This window comes from Aspergillus welwitschiae (assembly GCF_003344945.1).
Source record: "Aspergillus welwitschiae strain CBS 139.54b unplaced genomic scaffold BDQ94scaffold_22, whole genome shotgun sequence".
NCBI lineage: Eukaryota > Fungi > Ascomycota > Eurotiomycetes > Eurotiales > Aspergillaceae > Aspergillus > Aspergillus welwitschiae.
In genome coordinates, this window is record NW_020798716.1 from 72,972 (window position 1) to 96,029 (window position 23,058).

At 50.1% G+C, this 23,058-nt stretch overlaps 10 protein-coding genes and 1 non-coding gene across 11 annotated transcripts; 4 read left to right on the forward strand and 7 right to left on the reverse strand.

Annotated features, from left to right (window-relative positions):
* Positions 1-11: 11 nt before the first annotated feature.
* Positions 12-417, reverse strand: BDQ94DRAFT_55494 (uncharacterized protein). Its single transcript, XM_026776037.1, has one exon. It carries the CDS (start codon positions 318-320, stop codon positions 99-101), a length of 222 nt encoding a protein of 73 aa, XP_026624688.1. The 5' UTR covers positions 321-417; the 3' UTR covers positions 12-98.
* On the reverse strand, positions 141-2,817 carry hrdA (E3 ubiquitin-protein ligase HRD1). Its single transcript, XM_026766816.1, has 2 exons — positions 2,763-2,817; positions 141-2,657 (listed from the first exon to the last, which is right to left on the reverse strand). Exons 1-2 carry the CDS (start codon positions 2,763-2,765, stop codon positions 516-518), a joined length of 2,145 nt encoding a protein of 714 aa, XP_026624689.1. The 5' UTR covers positions 2,766-2,817; the 3' UTR covers positions 141-515.
* A 717-nt stretch (positions 2,818-3,534) lies between these two features.
* Positions 3,535-5,918, forward strand: BDQ94DRAFT_146400 (putative MFS transporter). The gene is made up of 2 exons (XM_026766817.1): positions 3,535-3,942; positions 4,029-5,918. Exons 1-2 carry the CDS (start codon positions 3,691-3,693, stop codon positions 5,457-5,459), a joined length of 1,683 nt encoding a protein of 560 aa, XP_026624690.1. The 5' UTR covers positions 3,535-3,690; the 3' UTR covers positions 5,460-5,918.
* A 345-nt stretch (positions 5,919-6,263) lies between these two features.
* On the forward strand, positions 6,264-7,287 carry BDQ94DRAFT_55501 (putative GPI anchored glycoprotein). The gene is made up of 3 exons (XM_026776038.1): positions 6,264-6,487; positions 6,538-6,779; positions 6,845-7,287. Exons 1-3 carry the CDS (start codon positions 6,356-6,358, stop codon positions 7,176-7,178), a joined length of 708 nt encoding a protein of 235 aa, XP_026624691.1. The 5' UTR covers positions 6,264-6,355; the 3' UTR covers positions 7,179-7,287.
* A 514-nt stretch (positions 7,288-7,801) lies between these two features.
* BDQ94DRAFT_55514 (COP9 signalosome complex subunit 1) lies at positions 7,802-10,130 on the reverse strand. The gene is made up of 4 exons (XM_026776039.1): positions 9,646-10,130; positions 9,541-9,585; positions 9,198-9,478; positions 7,802-9,144 (listed from the first exon to the last, which is right to left on the reverse strand). The coding sequence occupies exons 1-4, from the start codon at positions 9,776-9,778 to the stop codon at positions 8,128-8,130; spliced, it is 1,476 nt and encodes a 491-aa protein (XP_026624692.1). The 5' UTR covers positions 9,779-10,130; the 3' UTR covers positions 7,802-8,127.
* Positions 10,131-10,329: 199 nt separating this feature from the next.
* BDQ94DRAFT_55530 (uncharacterized protein) lies at positions 10,330-11,804 on the reverse strand. Its single transcript, XM_026776041.1, has 9 exons — positions 11,769-11,804; positions 11,414-11,697; positions 11,327-11,356; positions 11,223-11,263; positions 11,131-11,175; positions 10,952-11,077; positions 10,869-10,895; positions 10,781-10,816; positions 10,330-10,725 (listed from the first exon to the last, which is right to left on the reverse strand). Exons 2-9 carry the CDS (start codon positions 11,552-11,554, stop codon positions 10,593-10,595), a joined length of 579 nt encoding a protein of 192 aa, XP_026624693.1. The 5' UTR covers positions 11,555-11,697; positions 11,769-11,804; the 3' UTR covers positions 10,330-10,592.
* Positions 11,805-12,909: 1,105 nt separating this feature from the next.
* Positions 12,910-14,044, reverse strand: BDQ94DRAFT_55527 (uncharacterized protein). Its single transcript, XM_026776040.1, has 4 exons — positions 13,833-14,044; positions 13,579-13,749; positions 13,422-13,516; positions 12,910-13,358 (listed from the first exon to the last, which is right to left on the reverse strand). The coding sequence occupies exons 2-4, from the start codon at positions 13,682-13,684 to the stop codon at positions 12,993-12,995; spliced, it is 567 nt and encodes a 188-aa protein (XP_026624694.1). The 5' UTR covers positions 13,685-13,749; positions 13,833-14,044; the 3' UTR covers positions 12,910-12,992.
* A 1,261-nt stretch (positions 14,045-15,305) lies between these two features.
* Positions 15,306-17,255, forward strand: BDQ94DRAFT_146418 (uncharacterized protein). Its single transcript, XM_026766819.1, has 6 exons — positions 15,306-15,514; positions 15,597-16,074; positions 16,170-16,195; positions 16,252-16,346; positions 16,402-16,459; positions 16,531-17,255. Exons 2-6 carry the CDS (start codon positions 15,643-15,645, stop codon positions 16,601-16,603), a joined length of 684 nt encoding a protein of 227 aa, XP_026624695.1. The 5' UTR covers positions 15,306-15,514; positions 15,597-15,642; the 3' UTR covers positions 16,604-17,255.
* Positions 17,256-17,257: 2 nt separating this feature from the next.
* BDQ94DRAFT_146423 (putative choline transporter Hnm1) lies at positions 17,258-20,009 on the reverse strand. The gene is made up of 13 exons (XM_026766820.1): positions 19,572-20,009; positions 19,421-19,501; positions 19,297-19,347; positions 19,070-19,246; positions 18,831-19,019; positions 18,586-18,773; positions 18,510-18,533; positions 18,429-18,456; positions 18,161-18,373; positions 18,037-18,094; positions 17,848-17,979; positions 17,581-17,765; positions 17,258-17,506 (listed from the first exon to the last, which is right to left on the reverse strand). The coding sequence occupies exons 1-13, from the start codon at positions 19,678-19,680 to the stop codon at positions 17,340-17,342; spliced, it is 1,602 nt and encodes a 533-aa protein (XP_026624696.1). The 5' UTR covers positions 19,681-20,009; the 3' UTR covers positions 17,258-17,339.
* Positions 20,010-20,044: 35 nt separating this feature from the next.
* BDQ94DRAFT_180158 (Zn(II)2Cys6 transcription factor) lies at positions 20,045-22,334 on the forward strand (the record flags this gene model as incomplete). The annotated part of the gene is made up of 4 exons (XM_026773554.1): positions 20,045-20,098; positions 20,154-20,207; positions 20,431-20,579; positions 20,614-22,334. The coding sequence occupies 4 exons, from the start codon at positions 20,045-20,047 to the stop codon at positions 22,166-22,168; spliced, it is 1,812 nt and encodes a 603-aa protein (XP_026624697.1). The 3' UTR covers positions 22,169-22,334.
* A 369-nt stretch (positions 22,335-22,703) lies between these two features.
* Positions 22,704-22,775, reverse strand: BDQ94DRAFT_t181. The gene has a single exon. It is a non-coding gene; the product is annotated as a tRNA-Arg (tRNA).
* Positions 22,776-23,058: the final 283 nt, after the last annotated feature.

A 23,058-nucleotide genomic window follows, 5' to 3' on the forward strand; every position in this document is an offset into this window, starting at 1 on the left:
AGACGCTATGTAATGTTGCACCTACTAACTATAGTAACTATGGAGTAACCACTTGGCATTCCCAGCCAAGGTGGGTACAATTCTCCATGCATTACTGTCTACCTTACTCCGTAGCACTCGTAGTCTACAATGAGTTGGAATTCACGCCAAGGAATTGTCACGATCATGCTTCTAATATGTACAGAAATACACCTGGTTATTAGAGACCCTCCTATTTCGCTGGACAAGGGTTGAGAGGGCAGCAAAAGTAGAATGAACCGGCACTGGTGTAGTAGATGAAAATGACCACGCATGAGCCACAGTTCCATGGAATTCAACATACAGGCAATGGGGTATGAGTGGGAGCCGCTTCAAAACGCCGGTAAAATGGACAACTTCCCAATAAGATGGGGACAACACCAAATGAGATGATAATACATCGAACCAAGATAGAAACACCAGGTATGGAAATGGAAAGAGAAAGAGAAAAAAGGAAAAAGATCGCAGAGAGGAGAAAGAGTCAAGGAAACCCATCATCACGTTTCATCATCAACTACATCTTCCACCGTTGCTACCCGTGCTTTCCCCTTCGAGCCCGAGTCCGATTCCTCGGCGTGACTCGCGCCGTCAATGCCGTCGGCGGTAGTGCTCTCGCCGTCCATCTGGGTCTCGGGCGCTAAATCAGTCCATTGTTGGGAGAGTGGTTCCACGCCCGATCCAGTAGCCGTCGATGTTGCTCCCGATTGCCAGTTAGGCAGATCCTGGGACGTGGAGGGCTCAGTGGCTGCCGCAGGCTCACTGTCTTGACTGGCAGCTGGAACAGTTGCTGTCGGGAGAGGGACCTGAGAGTCTGATGTAGGGTCAGACGTTTGAGTCGTTTCAGTTTCAGGAACAGTAGGGGTGGGACGTTGTTCTGTTGGTTGACTGGTACCCTGCTCTGGGGAGTGAAGGGGGATGAGAGACCATCCTGCAGGGAGGCTCAGTCCCTCGGGAAGTCGGCTATCTCCGGCATTCATGGCGGGCATCTGTGGGTCCGAGATGAACTGACGGCGCATAGTAACAGAAGAAGTCGAGGACGAAACGGCCGGAGAGTTCTGGAACGCGATATTTTGTGGGGTAGTGGGATTAGCCTGGAGATTGCGAAGCCGCTGGAGTTCCGTCTGCAGTAACCGCACCAGATGAAGCTGGTCGGCAGTGACACGCAGCGTTTCGATCTCCTGGACAATCTGTTGCTCCATCTGCTGCAATTCGGCTTGCATGTTGGCCACGTTCGAGGCAGGGTTGGGGGCAGCGTGCGGGGCTGGCACTGGAAGAGGCCGTCCGAATCCGAACCCGAAGCCAATCTGCCTGGCATTCGGGGCATTGACGTTGTTGGCCTGTGGCACGGGCGCATTGCCTTGATGGATCTGCTGGTGAAGATTGTGGAAGAGGTCACCCCTGCCCGCGCCGAAACCAACTCTGAAAGGCCCAAATTGGTAAACACGCGCTCTGGGTAGTCCGTCTGCTTGTCCATCTCTAGCTTGGTTGCCAGCTGCCATGTTTTGTGCACCAGCATTGTTCTGGTTACCACCGTCGCCAGCCCCCCGGGCCCGAGGTGGCGCAATAACTGGCCGTCGACAGGTGGGGCAGTTCTGTTGTCTCTCAAGCCAGCTCCGAAGACAGGCAAAGTGTAGAATGTGACCACAAGGCAGTTTCTTTGGGCGCAACCGCTCAGAGACCCGGTTGCGCTGTTGCGCGCCCGCCGGCTGGTGCCAATGGGTCATTTCTTCGCGACAAATGATACAAACCTCCTCACGGGCAACTTCCTCGGCGGTGGCATCGGGATAGCGTTCGTTCATGTCGCGAGTAGCGTTGCGGTAGCGCACAAAATCCATGATGCGCCGTCCGAAAGACCGAATAGTAACGACGACGTCGCGCAGAATATGTAATGGAAGACCGTAGAATGTAAATAGGATGGCAAAAAAGGTGAGATATACGGTGAGCTTGAGGAAGTCGGTAAGCAGGTCGAGGTAGAAGATCCAGCGGCCCTTTTCTTCCCACCCAGGCACATCCAATTCCATCTCGTCAATATCGTTTTCATCCGGCAGGTTGGGAGCATCCCCAGTCTCCCCCGCCTCGGCGTACTGGCGCAGCGACTCCTCCCTGGCATCTCTAATTTCGCGACGGCGCTCCTCGATTTTAGCCTTCATCTGGACATGGGTAATGTAGATCTCGACCAATGAAATGACGTAGCGGGCGGCAGTCGAGCTGGAGAGGATGGTAAGAACGGCGAATTCGAAGCCGAACATGACCATCATATCGGGCCGTGCCTGTTCGAGAACGGTAAGGACGCAGTATCTCAGCATGAGCGAGTTGAAGAGAACTGAAAGGAGCAGCGAGGCTGCAAGTCGGATGTGGAACAATCGCGGATTCGCTGGGGGTTGTTGCTCAAGAAACTCGACCCGACCCTCGCCGATCCAGCCCCAGACCTTTCCAACCAGCAATGAGACGAACATGACTAGGAACCAACCGCCTAACTCTCCTCTGAAAATCGTCATTGCCAAGCATGTCTCTGTTACGGCGAACCATGCTTTCTCGTAGAGCTGTTCCGTTTCGATGGGTCGAAGGGGTCCGTAGAGGAGACGCTGAAGCCAGAATAAAAAGAACCCGACCGCTAACAGGCTAATGTTCATCAAAATCTAAGCAAAACCACGTTAGCGATGATATAGAAGAATCGGGACGCTTCCAACGTTGGGTGCGCGCCGAGGGGGGCCTTGTTGGAACCGGGGGCGGGGAAAGCTTACCATGAGATTTGCACTGCTCTGCGAGAGGTATACGCATGCAGCATAGAAGTTAGCTCTCTGATGCAGCGCTTTTAGGAAGACGCCAGTGGCCAGGGCGGCTGAGGCCTATGGAGACAAGTCAGACTGGATCTACTACGGAGCAATTTCTGAGCGACATACCCCAGCATACACGGCCAATCTCATGGCGATGGGGAGAGGAGGGTGGGCGCAATGCCCGCTGTCATGAACAAGGGTGTAGCAGCTATGCTGGTGAACTCTCTAAAAGAACATTGATAGGACGTTTAGAAAGAAGGGGGGAAACAGAAATCACTGAGAGGGAAGGAAGATGAGGAAGATCGCGTGGAGAAAAGAGTCAGGATGGGGGGAAGAATGGATGGATGGATGGATGAATGAATGGAGATGTTCTGGACAGCTAATCTACTACTCGGTATCGCCCGGTACCTGGAACGGCGTAATGTTACCAATCCTGGAGTCACCGCCTTGGCAGCTGACTGTCTATTGCTTCTTTCGGCGTTTGCTCTTCGTTCTTCTCCATGCTGGATGAATTGATGATCGACTTATCTACAATTGGGAAAGGGAATGATGGGATCTGTTAGGATAATGCAAGTCCCGAGACAAGATACGAACTTTGTGTAGAGAAGTCTGAAAGCTTCTCGAAGCTTATTATTGACGTGTTACTCGTCTTCCTCTCCACTTGATCAGGTGACAGAGAGCTGGCCGGCATCCGGTGTGAAGGCAGCTCCGTCATCGGTCACCGATCATCAGCTTCGATGGATGAAAAGCCCAGATCATATCAATCAGACAGTATAAATAAATACTGGGCAGGCTCTGAATAAAACCCGAACAGCTCGACAGAACCGCTCCATTAGTTTGGACTTTCATTCAAGCCGGAATGAGCTAAAGTTCTCTCTCCCCTGTCTATCTCACCATGGTTTCTCCACGGACACTATTCACGGCCAGCCGCGTGCAAACATGGACCTACCTGCTTGGCGTGTGTCCATTCTCGATCGCATTCCTAGTCTTCATCAACTCGTCCATCTCATTTGTCGTCACGGAATTAATTGGACTCCGTAATGGAGAAGGTGATGCGGTCGGAACCTTGGGCTTTGCCGACGAACTGCTGGCCCTGGTTGCCTGCCCCTTGTGGGGAGTGCTGTCGGATCGCATCGGCGTCCGTCATGTAAGCGCTCATCCGTTGTTGCTACATTCCCGCCCCAAAGGCCAGTTCACTTGTAAATTTTCTCATACATTGTATCTTTTACACAGGTCTGCACTACCGGCTATGCTATCGTGGCTCTTGCCTTGGTACTCTTCGTCCAGGCAAAGAATGTCTACCCCCAGTTACTCCTGGGAAGACTGTTGTTCAGTCTTGGAGGCGCCGCAGTATCAACGATGGTCACGGCGGTTCTTCCAGCCGTAGCCGGCTCACACTCGTCGTCACAGCATAAATCTACATCAGACTCTCGGACGAGTACGAGCTCATCCTCCCGACTGGCTGGATTTGTAGGCATGTGTGCGGGATGTGGTGCGCTCGTTGCTCTCGTTGTCTTCCTGCCCCTTCCAGCTCGGTTCCAGCAATGGGGTCTCTCACCAGCAGAAGCTATCCAGCGCAGCTACTATCTCGTGGCTGCGGTATCTCTAGTTATCAGTATCCTCTGTTTCTTTGGGCTGAGGAACCTCCCCGGAGAAGAGGGCAAATCATGGAGCGTGTTATGGTCCGCACGCCGGCGCGGGACGCCGGATAGCGGCGAGGCGTGTTCGTATGCTCGCAAATTCCAGTTGCCTTATCTCGAGCAGCTGGGCATTGCGTTCGCCTTGGGGTTCCGGAATTCAGATATATTTCTAGGTTACTTGGGCGGTTTCGTGGCGCGTGCGTCGTCCGTGGGGATCTCGCTGTTCATCCCGCTCGCTGTTAACCACTATTATCGCATGTCGGGGCTGTGCGGGAGCCAAGATGGCGAGGCTGAGAACCCTGGCGATTTAAAGAAATCATGCCATAAAGCCTACGTGCTCGCTTCGATTTTGACAGGGGTCTCTCAGCTAGTCGCGCTGCTTGCAGCGCCAGCCTTCGGCTATCTGTCGGAGCGATCGCGGCGCCGTCACGTGCCGCTTTTGGCAGCTTGCTTTGCAGGCTTTGTGGGCTATACCACCTTTGCCTTGCTACCGAGTCCGGAATTCAATGGGGAGTATGGCAGCCCCGGTGTATTTGTAGTGATGGGCCTCGTTGGTATCAGCCAGATTGGAGCGATTGTCTGCAGTTTATCAGTACTGAGCAGCGGCATTCTCAGTTTGAGCGAAGTAGGGAGGATGGACGACCAGTTATGGAGTACCCCGAGTGAACCCAGCGAGGATGAGGGTGAGGATGAGGATGAAAATGAGAACAACAATGAGAACAACCCAGTCGACGACGAGGAAGAGGAGCACGGAGAAGACCGACCTCTCATGAGCCATCGTCCCGGCCGGAAAGAGCGGCACCTTTCGCACTTGAAGGGATCAATCGCTGGGGTGTATTCCCTGTACGGTGGAGCGGGTATCCTGCTCTTGACCAAGCTGGGTGGGCTCTTGTTCGATGTGCTGTCGTCGGGAGCACCGTTCTACATCATGGCTGGGTTCAATGGGGCATTGCTGCTGGCAGGCCTGGTGAGTGGATTCATTGGGCACTCAAGATCCGCTGGACCAGCTGGGTTCGGTGTGTAGTAGCGTCTCCATGGTTGTGTGTTTCTTTGTGTGGAAGACAGGGATTCTATTCATTAGCCTGGCTGCTAGAATGTTTAGTATGGGTTTGCTTAGCGTGAACAATAATAAGCCGCAGCTGGCGCATGTAGTCTACCGTGGCTCGGTTCGACTAAACATCTCTAATGAGTATTTGCTGCAGCGCTTTGAAACGAAGAATTTCGGCCCCCACGTCCGGCCCCAGTTTGGCTGCCGTGCCTCCGTTTCAGTGAGAGATCAGGAGGTTGAGATTGAACAAAAAGGAAGACTCATGTAGAATCGAATCACCTCTTGATGATGGTGGGTGCGGAAGAAACACTTGCCATGACCTTGAGGGAGATCCTCGATCCATCTAATTTCCCCGGCTCCATCAGCAGTTCCACCAGACAACAACCACTACCACCACCACCACCACCACATCCAAGAACTTCCGTCCGTCAGCGCTTACAGGTTCTTCTTTCTCTAGGCTGAGTTGTTAGCCTCTCAGCGTCAATTAGTGCGAGAGGGTCTGCTTCCTGACCATGGCCAATTGGGCAATTGCACTGCGGTGTTTTGACTGCGCCCCCAACAGCGCTTGATGCCAGACCCTGTCCATCTCCATCCCTCTCAGCCTCGCCGCCATTTGCCCGTCTGCCTTTCCAACACGCCAGGGGACAGAAAAAAATATGGATTTCGCCCCCATTGCCCTGGACCCCATTCTGGCGGGCCTTTATTTACCTCGTCATGCCCAGCGAGCATGTTCCAAGACAGTCTCAATCCAAATCAATTCTTCCATCCTCCTTTTACTCCTCTTTCTCTCAAGTCTTACCCTCTCTCCTCCATCCCTCATCTATACAACTCTATATACACTCCTCCCTAATTAAACCATATAATCACACACCATGCGTCTTCAATTGACTACCTCTCTGGCCCTCCTGGCCACTGCCTCCACCGTTGTCGCTGACGATGTCGTCTCGGTCCTCTGGCCCTCCTCCGCCAGCGGTGAGAACTACAACGCCAAGCTGATTGGAACCGTACGTCCTCTTCTCTGTCCTATACTTCCCCAGATCTAACTCCTATCCAGACTGGCGGCGACCTCACCACTCTGGTCATCAACTGCCCCGCCACAGCCAGCGGCTCCGTGACCAGCGCTCCCGCTGCCACCGCCGCAACCACCAGCGCCGCCGTCGTCAAGCGTGCTACCACCGCCTCCAGCTCGGACGATGACGATGATAACTTCAACGATAGCTGCAATGTCCCCGACAGCGGCGAGACTCTGACTGTCGGCAGCAGCACCTGGGCCTTTACTACCTCCGGTACCGCCTTGTAAGCTAACCCACATGCGTGACCCCAAACCCGTAAACCATATGTATACTTACGTATAACAACAGCTCCGAAGAGGCCGCTTGCGCTTTCACCGGCACCACTGTCGCCTCCTGCGCCTTCACCTTCAACATTGACACTCAGACTTCCTCCTCCAGCGGTGTTACCACCACTCAGCTCAACAAGGTCCCCATCACCATCACCTCCACTGTCTCCGCCTCTGCCACTGGCTCTGCCACCGGTAGTGGCTCCACCGCCTCTGCTACGGGCGATGCCTCTGGCTCTTCTGCCTCCTCTACCGGCGCTGCTACTACCACCAGTGACAGTGGTGCGTTCGCTACTGGTGCTAGCCAGTGGGTTGCCGGTGGTGCTGCCATGATGGTTGCTTTGGCTATGGCTTAAGCTAGCTCATTCACATACATATATATATATATGAATTGAGTTGAGGAAGTTGATGTGAGTGGTGTTCGTGATTTGGAAGCAAAGCGAGTATTATAGTATATCAGGAAGGATATACACACATACACTATATCAGCATATAAACTTCTGCATCTAGACCTGCGCGCGCGAGCTGGATGGAAAATGAGGCGTGGTTTGATTCATGTATCACAAGTGAAGAATGATTTTTCCTTTTTCTCTCTTTTTTATTCTTTATGTCTATCTATTTATTACTATTCCCCTTATTGATGTGTTTATTATGATTCTAATCACTCAATATTATTATGTCAAACATTATCATACAGATTGAGACAAGATGTTTAGTAAGTAGGTATAGCTGCGCTCTGTAGCATGAATACTTAGATAATGGGGTGTATTAAGGTCTAAGTTAACATCAGCATGTCCTAGACTTCTCCCTAGTACTAGTACTACTAATATACAGCAAACCACAACGACGAGACGATAGACGGGAGCATACACACTATCTATACACGTGCAGAACTAGAGTGTGAATACAAACTAGACCTACTTGCTCACAGAACCGACAGGATGGAGGCTTTACTAATACTATTAATCATGATTTATTTGGGGTGTTCTCGGAATCCTCCGGCTCTAGAAAGATCCAGGGCCCCAACGAATAGGAGGTAATCAATCTTCTTATTAGACTACAACCTCTAATTGGAGGACAAGAAGAAAGGCTTGTTCTCCAAGAAACTGATTGCTACGAGTGATCTATCTCACCTGTTAGGTTTCCTCTTATTGACAAGGTAAGAAATAAATAACGGTTGATGTACATCCTTACGTGAACCATTCGAGGTTGTCGTACAAGACGAGGAATTTTGTGGCTAATGGTGCTTTAATAATCTTTGTCGTATCTCATTTACTGGCCGACTGGCCGACTGGCTGGCTAGCATTACATGACTCCCGGACCACGAGGAAGGAAATTGCCAAATGCCTCCCCACCCTTTCCCCGGTCGTCTTTCGGTCGTCGCTCATCTGCGCGGACCTCCAGTCCAGCCTGGATAATGTTGGTCCGCAGAACGCGAATATGTGCTTCGCGGATGTAGTTATCCAGGCTGTCCAGGATGGACTGCTGGACGTCAGTACGCAGGTTGACCTGGTTGGAGACCAGCACCTTCTTTTCCAAGTCGATGCGCGCGTCTAGGGTACCATCCTGAATCAGTTCGATGAGTTCCTGCACGAAGGGCGAGTTGGAGTCCGTAGGGTCGGCTTGGCCGCCTATGACTCCCGGGGCGAACATTTTCGTCATGGATTCGAGGGTCACGCGGCTGAATGGTACGAGATATTGTTGGATAGACTTGGTGCGGATGCGGGTGAATAGTGTCTTGACGTGGCGCTGTAGATGGACGTCGAGAAGGTAGTCGACCTTGTAGGCTTCTAGGATTTCGAGACAGGCTCGGAATTTAGAGTTGCAGAAGAATGAGATCGCCCGGCGGATGTGCGGCTCCAGCTCAAGGAAGTTGCGGAACGAGCTGTTGTCGAGCACGCGACGTTGTAGCTCATTCCGGTCCATTGATGCCAGGGCGCAAAGCCCACCGTATACTGCAACGTCGTTTGAGGTGAGCACTTCGTTGTAAGAGTCCCCTAAGCTCGGCTCGGTGGCCAAGAAGCTGTTGGCAGCATCCACGTATGCACCGGAGTGTAGTTGGGAGAGACCCAGCGCAGCAGACATCTTGGGCTGGTTTTTGGCTTGCTCCTCTGGCTTCGATTGCAGGTTGCGTAGCCGGTGCACATTCGACTGCACACTAAGCCAGTCGCCGCGTTCAATTGCAACATTAATAATTTTGAACAGCATCGACGCAATATGGGTTGGTGTGGTGCAATAGTCCCTCATACGAGAGTATGCTTTGGAAGCCGACACGAGGTCGCCTATCTGATTGTAATGTTGCCCGAGGTCTTCGTTGCCCATCTATAAAGCAATTAGAAAGAGTTTGTCGCCCTGCCAAATACGTTGTAACGTACCCTTATGCTCTCTTTGATCAAGTTGTTCTTGTAACCTCTAAGCTCGTGCTCTAGCCGATCTGTTTCCGCCTTGACAGACTTCTTCATATGATCCACCCAATTTTTATCAAGAGTTGCCTCTGGGTCACTAGGTGCAATTTCGGCAAGTGCCCGAACAGCGTTTTCGTATCTCGAAACATCCCTGCCGCCTTTGGCTTCTGCAACTGCAGCCTTCAATGCTTCGACAGAGAGATAAGTGGAGCATGTGCCTATGAGGAACAGTCGATTAAATCTGGTCCGGCCTAGAAGTAAGGAGCGGGTTAGCCACAGCACGAAGCGCCTGTAATCAAAGGCATAACCATACCGGTGTAGTTCGCAATATATGACTCGAGTTCAAACTTGGGCGGATCTGGAAGACGAGGGTTATTCATTGCCATTCCTTTGAATCAATCCGATAGAGGCAGCATACCATCTACTTTCACCATAGGACCTGCTACATTTCCGTTCAATGACTCCAAATCCACACCCCCGGCGCCAGTGACTGACCCAGCACTTTGAGCTGGAACAGCCCCATAGAAAGGGTCTGATTGCATGTACTCCATGTCGTCAGCTCCGTGCGGCTTTCGGCTACTGACACGCGAGGTATTATAGAACGATGTATGGGAAAAGTAGCGAGTCGAAAGGAGAGGCTTGTCCTGTCCGTAGTCTCCGGCAGTGTAGTCGAGTATCCACGAGACTCCTGATGTTGAAATGCAGTCAATCAAGTGCGATAACGCCGCACAGGTAGAGGAAAAGTGGAGAACAAGCGGGTCTTCGAGGCGTAGGCGTCCGCGGATGTCAGACAACGGCTTCGTTCAAGTTCGTAGATGGTGACCCAGCAAGGTCGGCCACGAAGCAGTATGGAGGGCAATCTGCAAATCAAAATAGCAGCATGCAAGCCGGCAGGGTGGGATGTGCGGGTGAGATGATCTATCGCAAAGGTCACCGACGGCCGCATCATTTGGCCCGATCTATCGACGTAGCTGCCTGGGCTGTATTCACCGCCCTACTGACCGCCTTATAGCTGTCCTTGCTCTATTCCTCAGGCCCCCATCAGGCCAGTAGCTCCTGCATACTGACTGTCTCCAGTTACTACATAAATACTGGTCGTACCTAGATAATCACGCACAATGTGGTAACTCCTCTCAGGCTTTTCTGGTCTAGATACAACTTGGTTCACATATCCCCTTCAGTGGTTCAAAGCAATTCTTCGTGACCAATAGGTTCGAGATTAGCTCATATCTCGACCCAAAGCAATAAAAACACTCCACGGCATTCATGACAAACACAGAGCGTCAGCGAAATCTGATAGATCTGATACAGGCACACGTGTCTTTACCATAGCAACGTAGTACTTAGTAGTAACCACAGGCCCAGTTACACAATCGTGAATAGTTCTCCACAGTGGCTTTCGACGACATCACTAGTATGGCTGGATATCACCACGACTTCGTCCTCAGCTGTGTCGAGTGTATCGAAACTGATGAGATCATCGACAGGTTGTGGTTGACTATAGACGATTGCAATCAGTAAAATTCTCGGCCATACTCCACATGGCGGCTTACCTAGCATCTACCGCCATGCCACCGATGTTGGGTTCTCTACTGGCGTGTTATTGCGGAGATCAACACCTAGAATTCGTATTATACTTACTCGAATCCCATAGTTACGTCCGTGTCACTGATAAGTCAGTCAGATAAATATGCTTCGAGTAGCGTAGCTTCGAAACAACATACCTGGTCGCAGTCGCGACTGATGATACACGCTCTGGCTCGTGGACAGGTACTCTCGGTGGGTGAAGCACAGACAGTGTCACTTGTTCCCCCGGAGCGGCTTGAGCAATTGCATTGCCAGAGGTCGGTCTTAACCAGCTTTGTTAGTGAGGACATAAGGATAAGGATCATGGGCTACCTACGCAGCTGCGGGAACAACAGGCTGTCTAACCGTAGTAGATGGAACCCTTATTTCATCAGTTGCCATATCCCAAGAAACGGTTATGCATCTTACCTCTGATATGTCGCAGCGGCATGAACAGGACCACGGCGGCTCTATATCGGACGTCTTAGCATAAGTTCATGGCTAGCCACCGCCAAATAGCTGCATGTACATACAATATTCATGGCATGATTTCCACGCCTCGCCTGAGCGGAAGTGCTCAGCACGGTGCAATGTGGACAATAAGCTCACGGAGTACTTACGACATTCGTCATCTGAGCTCGGGCACGTTCGCGGCGTCTGATGTTTCGGCGTCTATTTCTTATCCGACGGTTGGCCAGTCTGTCGAGCGCCCCCCGAGTTTCAGTAAGACCTATTCTGCTTCCAGGTCGGTTCGAGACCATGAGAGAATGCACAAGGATTAGTAGTCGCACTATGACAAACCAGTTCAACGTACTAGTTCATAAAGGCCACGGCACAGGGTGAGATAATGACATTGGGTATCTTCGTGTCCCTGTCTAAAGCAGAAACGACAGAAACGGGATCCCTAAACTGGCTGTTAAAATAATATCCTAATCTCTTCCCAGCACGGTAGTTAATAATGGGGACTGCTCTTACACGATCGCCTGGCATATTGTTTGTAGAAAGCGAGATCACAACGAGAGACGTGAAATATGTAGTTGGAAACAGAACAAGAGAAAGAGCACCCTGAGAAACAAAGCTCGTTCTCTTAAACTCAAGAAAGAAGGAAAAGTAGTTGTATAGTAGTTGCCAGAGATGAGGGATGGCTCTCAGACACAAGAGGTAACAGAAGACAGGACTGGTAGCCGGAGATGAAGAACATGGAACGTCTCCTTTCGATGTGTGAGAGAAGTAGAAGGTCGGCCCCGAGTGAGAAAAGAATCAGCACAAGGAAGAGTTTTTCAGAGGAAGAAGTGAATGGGTTTCATGTTGACCAAAGTGGCAGGAACACTGGGCTGACCTGCCCTGGCCACCCTCAGGAACCCTCCAGTGTTGTGAGTCGTCAAAGAAGTTGCTGAACGCAAGAGTGAATGCAAGAGAGGAAAGAAGCGGGGACAACTGCTGCCGGTACATGAAGGAGAGAGGTTGCTGGTGCTCTGGGTGAGGATGTTGTTGACCCCTCAAAGAAACACATGCACAGAAGTTAGAACTTTGTGGTAAACAAAATCAAGTAAAAGTAGAGTAAAACTCGTCCCAGATATTCACTTTCACCTCGGCTTACCATCACGCGAAGGATAGTATTACATTAAAAGCAGAAGGTGAGAGAACTCTTCTTCAAGGGGTGCAAGAATTGCAAAGAGCATCGTGTAGGATATCACCACTCAAAATCGAGTCACTCTGGCTTCACCATCTGTTGCATTATGATTTAAAAGCAACGAATGCCCCAAGTATACTCGTGATCTTCGCCCTCGGGAATAGTGTCAGTCGCTCGTCTCGCAACATAGCTATCCGGAGATACCATTCCCTGCAGCTTTTCGCTCCCAGCCAGGTAAGTTGCTTGTATCTTCATTGAACATCAGACACTGCGCACTAGTGCCTCCAAATGTAGCACACATGAACCAAAGTATCTCTAAGAGCTGTAAAGAGTGGATGCCTTCATGGATTCCCATTACATAAATTGTGTCGACTTCGAGACAAGAAGCAAGACGCTCCATCAATTAGCTGCGAGCGCTCGTAGTAAAATAGAAGAATATTTCTGAGATCAACAAAACACATAACGAAAAGTGATTATTACATAAATCTGGCATGCCCCATTACAAAGGTTCCAACCCAGGACTTGGCAGAGATGACATTAACTTCATACTGACTTGCAGCCTTGTCTCAAAGCAACGTCGTAAACCCGGCCAGGAAAGCTCCCACAACTACAACCAGGCCGTATACCTGACCAAGATCAGTCGATGGCCTGGCTGCTGCTCCCTTGTCAGGGACTCCAGTGAAAGGTGGAAGGGAAGTTGTGGCTGCGGCAGTAGTGGATGCAGCGGTAGACGTGACATTTACACGCTTGGGGTTCTGTGCACCACAGGGGTGCTGAGACCGGCAATCTGACTGGCAGCTCGAGTCACCATTGCATTGGGTGACACATTCGTCATTCTCTTCAGTGCAAATGAAGTATGGGATGGTCTGTGAGTACTGAGACGAGTTGGGGCTCAGGCCATTGCTGCAGATGCATTGGTATTGGAGTGTTTTCTGCATTCAGGGTCCATGGCATCAGTCAAGATGAAGTGAGAGAGGTTTATTACTCGCACTTACAGCGTCGCATGTGTTTTCTTTGGGTGACCCCGATGTGTTTGGCAACTGATAACAGAGTAATGGGCATGACGAGGTCTGAGACTGACACCATTGCTCTATCGTTACACAGTCAGATGAGGCAGTTGGCACCATAGTATTACCTGCAGAGAAAACATACTTCTTGTATCAATCGGGACGCTATTTGGGTCAATGGAGGAGGTGTTTTGCGAGAGGACCAGGCCAGCCACGGAGGCGATAGCAATCAGGGGACGGAGGAGAAGCATATCGAGTGGCGTAAAAGCGGTGGGTACGACAGCGGAATTTGAAGGATAGATGGAAGGACCTTGAACTGTGGTGATGATGCAAGATGTCAGTGTTGATCTCTGTAACTAATGAATAGGAACCTGAGAGATATGATAGCCTCGCACATACGTGTTCAGTCTTAGGCAGCTTGAAGTGTAGTAGAGTTTTGGACAGGTAGTCGGCCAATATGATGGACTGAGCTGCTAGTGATATCAATGACAGAAAACTCAAATAGGAAATAGCAAGATCTCAGGACGGCCAGAGGGAGAACCGAGAAAAAAAAGAAAACAGGAAGCCAAGAGGGCAAGCGATAAATAGTGAAAAGCTGGCGCTCAAAGCTCGGTATAAGTTTTCACGCACACCGTACTACTTTTCGCCCGTTACGCGAGGTCAGCTTGGGGTGGCGGCGCTATGAGTTCCCTAAGCTCCAGACGGCCTCTTCTGGAACCAGCCATCAAATGCCACGCCGGGTTGGCAAGAGCTAAGTGAGTGGCTAGTCTCCATCTTTCTTATTGCCTTTCCATGACTGGAGCAATCCTGAGAAAGTCTGCGGCTCCAGTCCCATTGACCGTATGACTCTTACCCACCGGGAGAATGATAACGACGGGGCAAAACAGGTTGAAGACAGAGGCGAGGGAGCAAGACAAGAAACGCCGGAAGAGAGGCCGGTCGAGTTGGTTACCACTAGCCGATTGGAAAGTCATCTAGCAAAGCTCCATACAGTACGATAGCAGATAAGACTAAGTTTCTGTCTGAACCCTCGTTGGCGGGTTGCAATATCGAATTAGCCTGTCAGGTAACATGGCCCCTCTCCTCCCTGCTTGCTTTGCTGCTATGTTTAGTTTTCACTCGGCCATTGACTGCAGGTCTGGGAGAATTTGCCAGTGCGCCTGACTTCTGCATGGAACAGAAAGCAGCAGACCAGCCTCTGATGGTGTGAGAATGTCTCAGAAAGAGAACCAGTTGATAGGGTGAATCTTTCCAAATGGCTGACAGCCGACGGAAGACGGGGAAAGCAACCGCACCTCGGCTGGAGCAGGATTTGGGGAGGATCCCGCATTTGTCTCAGTTGAAGGACCCCGACTGGGCGATCCTCCATTACTAGAGAATGCCTGATTGGGCAAGGCTACTCTTGGCTTTTTCTAGCGTGGACCCTGGTCACTAGGCCCAACTGGGACTAGGAGGAATGGAACTAGTCTGCGCCAAATTGGCTAGCGGGAAATAATGCGGCCGGAATTGGACTACCCTGTTTAACTAGTCTAGTCCTGAGGGAATTGAGTCTTGCTTTTGCTGCACAAAGAAAGCATCCTGCGTTGACTTTTTTTTTTTTTTGGTTCTCATTTTTGGTGCAGAATGGAGATCCTTTTCAAACAAAAAACAGAAAAATAACCTTTGAAATATATGTCTTTTAGTGTCTAACATAACTTTCACCCATACCAAAAGACCTACCCACTTACTAGGTACCTTCGCGGGTGCTAGATAAGCAGCACATGACTCGCTCCTTCTGGAAAGGCGTTGGACGATGTGGTCCCGTGATCCCCGTTGGCTCCTTTCGGAACACGGAGCGTGGCCGATGGAATGACTTGATATCGATCGTCAATCCATGGGCTTCAAGCAGCAATCCCTCCCCATCTGAGACATTCTATCTTATCAACATCCCTTCCCCCTCCTTCTTTCAGAGTCTCCGCTCCCTCTCACTCTCGGGTATCATACCGAGCCATACCTGACCGAAACCCGGGCTGACACCCTGTGGCTTTGAAACGCAGTACACAGACCTCCTGTTGTGCCAGCAAGCTTCACTAGTAATTCCCGTTAGTGACCAAACATTTAGCCATCCCCCGCCACCTATCTCCTCTTTTGTGGTTGCACGCCGTTTACCAAACCTATTATTAGTGACAGACAGGCTCGCATTTGTCCCGTCCACCGAATATCTAGATGGATGGAGCCAGCGAATGAGGACATTGGCTCCGTGCCTCCGCACCAACCTCGCCCTTCTTCGCCTACCCAATCCTCGACTCCTCCCCCGGACATCATAAACAATGGTACTATAGCTGCAACCCTTTCGGACGGGGTCGCTGTGAGCAATGGTTCGGTCCTTCCTCGGGCACAGGACCTCTCGCACAGGGACCGTCCGGTGTCCGGCATAGTTCCGCCGTATTGGAGCCACCATAGAAACGCATCCAGAGCTTCACACCTCTCTATTGACCAGGCGCCAGGCATTACACTTGAGGACCATACAGAGGATCCGGACTGTGAGACTAGTCGTGGGTTATGGGCGAAAAGTGTTGTTGTCGATGATCATGTCGTCGTCCAAGGCAAGACAGGTATCGGATCCTATGTAGTATGGAATTGCAGGATACAAACACTGGATGTACGTCAGCGTTCTCTCATCGGGTGTTCCATTTCATTGCTTCGCAGAGCTATCGCTTCATGCTCTCAGAAGTTCTGTGTGCTAATGACTTGTAGGGTGGTCCCATCACCGTCCGTTTAAGGTGAGCTTCGGGATTTCACCTAAATGGTTGGTCTTTGCTAAGATGTTTGTCCCTAGGTACTCGGAATTCGACGACTTGCGACAACGATTGGTGGCATCCTTCCCACATGCGAAGAATGCCCTGCCTCCTCTTCCTCCCAAGAGCGTCATATGTACGTCCGAGACAGCCCACACGAGTCATGAATCTGACTGACGGATGATACCCAGTCAAATTTCGCGCTTCATTTCTCGAGTCCCGCAGGGTTGGTTTGGAATATTTCTTGAAGTAAGCAGCAACGACGTTATTCTCAGTCCTGAGTCTTGTCAGTGGCTCATCGCTAACATCAATCGGCGTAGCTGTGTCCTCTTGAACCCTGAATTCTCCAGCTCACCAGTCGTCAAGGACTTCTTGTTCGGGAGACTGTGTTAATCTCAGCACATCACTGAACTTAATATCTAGCTACACCTATCTTATATAACGGACTCGACGATGTTACGCCAGCCTCGGATAATAATTGCATTTGAGTGATCAGCAAAGTAGGGACAACCAACCCTGCAAATGTAGGGTCGAAATTGACTAGACATGCGATAGTACTAATGCAGCCTTTGAGCTATATATTAATGCGCAAAGTTTACCACATTCATGTGGAAGGTAGCAGATGCATCTTCACCTGCAGTTGAGGAGCTCTTCCTGCTCGCCTACACTGAAGTATATGGTCAAAGCTCTGAGAGGCTTAAAGACTGCTAATATTTTTCTCCACAATTCGTCCATCAGATGCTATATGTGACCGCCATTTTCCCTATTACGGGTATGGCCGATTGATTGACTTCTAGCTCTGTACTCAGAATAATCATGACATGACCTCTCAACGCGTCAGCCACCTTGCACTGCAGGCATGCGAGAATTGCGACGTTGTTGTTACATTTAGTTGCCCCCGCCATCCGAAATGCATATGCACGGTATATTTAATCTGAAATCAAGGATTTAATTTAGCTTCAAGGGCCATATATGCATGTACGGGGGCCGTGCAGTATCAAAGTCCAGAGCATCTCAATCCCTCCTAATAAATACACAATCATATGTCATAAATTCAACCTTAATATAACCTTAACCAATACACGTAAGACAAGACAAATTGGTCCAAACCCAAAAAACAATACCAGATTCAGCTCTTTCCCAGATGATCCACCACCACCGCCTGTGAAGCATTTTTCTCTTCTTCCCTTACCTTCTGCATTCGTCTCGAATACTTCTTCCCCGCCACAATCCACCACAGTAGCTCCAACAGCAAGAATCCACCAACACATACACACGTATAATTCATATTTGAGGCTGTTATATAAATATTAGAATGAATACGAACGAAATTGAACGCTGATAAAGAGAAATTGTAACATATAACTCACCAGTAACAGGCATATCATACGGAAACGAGAAAAACACAATTGCGAAGACCAGCCACGCAACAGTGATAATATTTACTGTCATTCCTGCTACATATCCTAGTGAGAACGGACCACGGTGCATGGTTTTCCGACCAAGGAGGACATTTGTGAGGATGGGAACAAGGTAGGCGATGTTGTTGATGGTTCTGCGTGTGGAGAAAAGTCAGAAACGTAGGGAAACTCTCTCTTGATGTTTTAGGGATTTGTAGGAAGTGGGGCAGTGCGTACACAGAAGAACTCATCATCGAGTTAAACGCGGTGCTGGAACCAAGATAGATACAGCCTAGAAGTGCGATGATGATACCCACGCATAGCTGGGCGTTGACGGGGGCTCCGAATCGCTTGTTGACTTTGGAACAGCTTTGGATGCGGTTAGTGTCTGTTATTCGGATTACATGGTTTGATTTGGAAGCGCACAATTTGGAGAAGGGAAGTCCGTCGTCTCTGGCAAATGCCCAGAGCATTCGTCCGGTACCTATTAGAGTCCCGTCGTTAATGTGAATGGTCGATTCGTAGCTTAGAAGGGGTAGTCCAGTCATACTCAGCTGTGAGCCGATCATGCATGGCCCGACTGCAACCCAGAGAAGGAAGACGAGGGCAAAGGCGCCTCCGCGGCTTTGGGTTGCCTGGTGAAAAAGCTCTGCGAGGGGGAGGCCTGTCGGGGAGTCGGCGAGGCTTGCGTAGTCTTGGACGGAGAACATGAGACTGAGGAGGTAGGTGAAGCCGGTTACGAAAGCTATGGCGAGTGTGCAAGCTAAGAAGACAGTTGCGTTGGTATAGTCTTAGAGGAACAGGGTTACTTAGCCTACCTAGGGCTAAAGGAGCATTTCTTCCTGGCTGTTGCAATGTATAGTTTAGCTCCTGATCAGGCGCTAATGTGTGCTACTCACGTTTGGCATTTCCTCGGTGATGTGCTGTGGTTCTGATTAGTAGCCACTTCCGTGCAATGCAAGCTGAAATACGTACAGTGATCCCATCTAGGCCGCCTAGGCAGTAGAGAGGGTTGACTAGGCCCGTTATGAAACAGATGACGTTGTTCTTCCAACCAGTTTCATTAATCCAAGTACGAAAGACGAATTCTGCATCGTTATGCTTGGGGGCAGTGGCTGCGACGGTGACCAGGATGACGAACCAGGCCAGTTGGAGGTAGCATACTATCCCATCAACCATATTAGCAGGTGAACCACAGAAACCAAGAATCATATACCAACATGAGAACTTGTTGATTACTGGCATCCACTTATTGCCAAACATGACAATTCCAGATGTTATAACGTTGAACCCTTGGTACGCAACGAAAGTCATCCAAGGCTGCACAACAAGATTAGGTCTGTATAAGGCAATAAGGGCGACGAAGTTCGACGAATAAACGAGGTTCGTAGAGGCGGTGGTAAATATCCCTGTAGACATCAGCATCAAACTACTTGGCAGATATTGTCAAGGTCCATACAGCCGAACACTGTGCTCCAACCAGTCGCAAAGCTTAACACATTGCTGTAACGTTTCGGGGCAATGGCTGCAATCCAGTGATACATCCCACCTTCGACTGGGTACGCAGAAACAAACTCCGCTAGTGATGTTCCTAGAAAGCATTGCAGGATAAAGACGAGGATAAATCCGTAGATAACTGGGAGTGTCAATTTCATGGCATTGTTCTAGAGTTACGGGGCTCCGTACGGGCACCGGGACCGCCAGCGTTGATGGAGGTGATGAGACCCAGACCGAGTCCTGTTTGCGGTTATGTCAGGTTCCTTGAGGCGTCGCATGAGGCTTGTCAAGTCTGTAGTGGTACGCAACTCACCAGTCCAGGAGATGGTACAGTTTGCAGCCAGCCCGATGAGACTCCATACTGAGAAGTGGCGTTTCAGCTCTTGCTTATGGCCTGTTTGATCGGAAGTAGAAAACATTGTTAGAACTGCAGAAGGTAGAGGCTTTGGTGACATCGAACTTACCCATCTGCGCCAGGCGCAATTCATCTGCATTCTGGACCCGAATACTGCCTGACCCTTTATCATCAAGGGAGTGGGCAACAGGGGCCGCAGATTTTACGGAATTGTCCATGTTGATCCTGAACCTTGTGCTGTGCGGTATATTAAATCAGAGCACTATGTGTGAAGAGTTTCAAAGAATAATGTCTCCCAAAGCATCCTCGTGTGGATATGGAGACTTAGATGTATGGACTTTTAGCATGGCCGCCGCCTTATCAGCGACACACGACAGTTATCAGACTTTATCAAAGCGGGGAATACTTATCTGAAGCACCGGACATCTTTCGAGATCACCGGTTTCCCGGACAGAAAGCCGGAGAATTAGTACGACTAGGCTCAGCGGCGTGGAGAACAGAGGACCAGTCAGGCCGGTCGCGGAGGAAGAAGATCCTCCTCCCTTGCGGTAATAGTGGGATTGGCGGGGGAAGCGGTACAACATGGGCATCAGGTGCACCAGAGCCTCATCGTTGGATACTACCAGGCTAAAGCTAGTACGTGTGCCCTCTATACTTTCCATTTCTGATACTGTGCTTATCACGTCCACAGTGTGAAACAATTTCTGTTTATGACAACCAAGAGGTGCTCTATGATGATCCTATTGTTTCAGACAGGTATATAATTCTGTGGGCATCGCTAACACAGGCGAAGAAACCAAGGATTATTCCGCGAATAAAGCTATAATACCTTCCCCACAGAACTAGACTTATCGAAGTAAGATCTCAGCCTTGACTGCTGCAGATTATTACTGGAATTACGGGGTGAATAACCGGTACTGGTTGGAGGGGCACCAACAATAAGCGCTACTGCTGCCGGTCTGGGATAGTGGCAATCTGTTGACCAACAAAGCCTCACCATCATCTTACTAATCCAACGCATCCATGACCCTAACTATAACCGACTAGCAGGTAAGCTAATTGCTCTGCACCCCTATGGCCTGACTCAGGGTCCAAACCTTGCTTCTGCAGAATGCGTGTTGCTCGTGACTGTACGGAATGGAAACTAAAAGACGAAGACACTACGCCCCAAGATCCCGCACCGGATGTCGGACCTGTCGGACGAGAAGAGTCAAATGCGATGAGGCTCCTGGAGCGTGCAAGAACTGCACCTCCACCGGACGGACTTGTGATGGGTACGACTTGACCAGACTCCCAAAAGTCGCCGGGTATTTGCTCAATGCTAGTCCCCCAAAGTTTCGGCTTCGAATCAGTCTCCCTGGAATGAGTTCAGATGAGCGCCGGTGCTTTACCTACTTCCAAACACACACTGTGCCTAGGATGGTGGGGTTCTATGACTCGGAACTTTGGCAGCGACTGGCACTCCAGATGAGCCAGGCCGAAACCGCTGTCTGCCATGCGGTCGTTGCTCTGGGGGCCCTGCATCAAGACTTAGAAGCTAGAGGAACGACGCTGCGGAAAGTTGACCTGGATCGTAATGATCACCATCGCTTCGCCCTCGAGCAATACGGCAGGGCCATCACTGCCCTACAAAAACGCCTGCCGTCAAACGATCCGCAGGTGCGCCTGGCTGTGCTAATGTGCTGTGTCGCCTTCATTTTCTTCGAGTACCTTCAAGGCAATCGGGGGAAAGCGTTCACTCATCTTCAGAACGGGCTTCATGTTTTGGCGAACCGTGAGGGGGACGAGGCACGTACCCTTGTACTGTCAAAAGTCCTCCAGCCGGTCCAAGAATCTACTGCCGAAAGGGCATTTCTGCGAGCGTTCGCGCAGCTGGATGCTCAATCCGCGCACTTCAGAGTATCTGGCTCCGTTACTACTTTGGGGGCACAGAATGGCTATTTGACTACAGACATTCTTAACCAAGAATTCGACTTCCAAAGCTTGGAGGACGTAAAAGACAAGCTAGATCCCCTGGGAAGTGTCGTCTTCCGCTTTCGAACCACCTGTCGTCCATTACTCCGAAATCCAATGGTCGACGTCCTGCAACTATCAGTCCAGCACCACAGGATACGGACTCAGCTAATGAAACATATCTCAGCCTTTGAGACATTCAGCGCACAATTTCATCCATCCAAGATGACCGCCAAGGAAGCACGCAGCATGGACATGATAAGGCTTCACCATATCGTCTTGATGGTGGATCTGGAAACTATGCTCAGCCTGTCAGAGCTCGTATATGACTCTTATCTACCGCAATTCCGAACATTCGTGAACTTTTGTGAGCGCATCATAAACAGCATGAGGGCAGAGTACGGCACGAATCTTACCAAGATAGTGACCGACATGGGCGTCATTGCTCCACTAAGCTGGACAAGTCTCCGGTGTCGAGATCTCCCAACTCGACAACGAGCATTAAGTCTACTCGATTCTTGGCCCCACTGCGAAGGGCCGTATGACTCTCGATTCTTCGCTACTCTGGCACGTCAGGTAGTTGCAATCGAGAGCGAGGGCGAGATAGCCGGCTTCATTCCAGAACATGCTCGTGTGCGCGATACGTCTCTGGAGATGTTAGGGGATGGACTCCATGCAGTGCTATTGTATACGTTATCGGACCCGAACAAGATGAATCTCGAAATGCATCGACGGCCGTTTCGCTTCCGATGATCTGATTCTGGCATTCTTATATTTGGTGAGAGCAGGGATGCTTGTATCATGTTTCAATGATGAACAATGCTTATGTAGACCAGAGTCCAATCAATGGACTTCAGACCTCGTGGATGAAACAAAGCGCCCAAAGCAATGAATACATACACACTGAGGAATAATATACCGCAAACATCTAACAACATATCACATCATTCATTCCTACTCCAAAGTACTCGACACCAGGAAGTTCCTTCCCAAAGGATCATTCTGCCCCAAATGCTTATAATAAGATGAAAATTACCCCCTTCCCAAAAACGAACTCGAATTGTAATTACATACTGCGTAAAGATAAGATCTTTACCCCTCCTCCGCCTTACAAAAGAACAAAAAGAATAAAGTGTGCTAGCTCTATTAGATTCGCATTGACTACTACACGAGCATGGAGACGGGACTTCGGTATATATATCTAGCTGCAGTACTCCGTAGTGGGGTTATGACTAGGAGTAGATGCTCCGCGGGTAACGATTTCCCAAATCGAAAAAAAAGAATACACCGACCCACATGGGACTCGAACCCACAACCTTCGCTTTAGGAGAGCGACGCTCTACCATTGAGCCAATAGGCCAGATCTTGATATACCGCTTTTCATAAGTGGGTGATAATGCCGCTATCAGGTAGACGATCTCAGGCGGGAGTTGATCGATGGTATCGTTTGGGCTTGTTTTGCTTATTATTGGGAAATGAGACACAGTCTTCGACGCAGGATTTGAGCCTACTTTGAACAGTTTCTCTTTGTGAGGGCTTTCAGTTTAAGCAGATCCCGGTCATCCCATAATTTCGCTTGATCGATATATCTCATCTATCATGCTTCGCATCTTCTGTAATCGTGGTCGGTGTGTATAACTCTG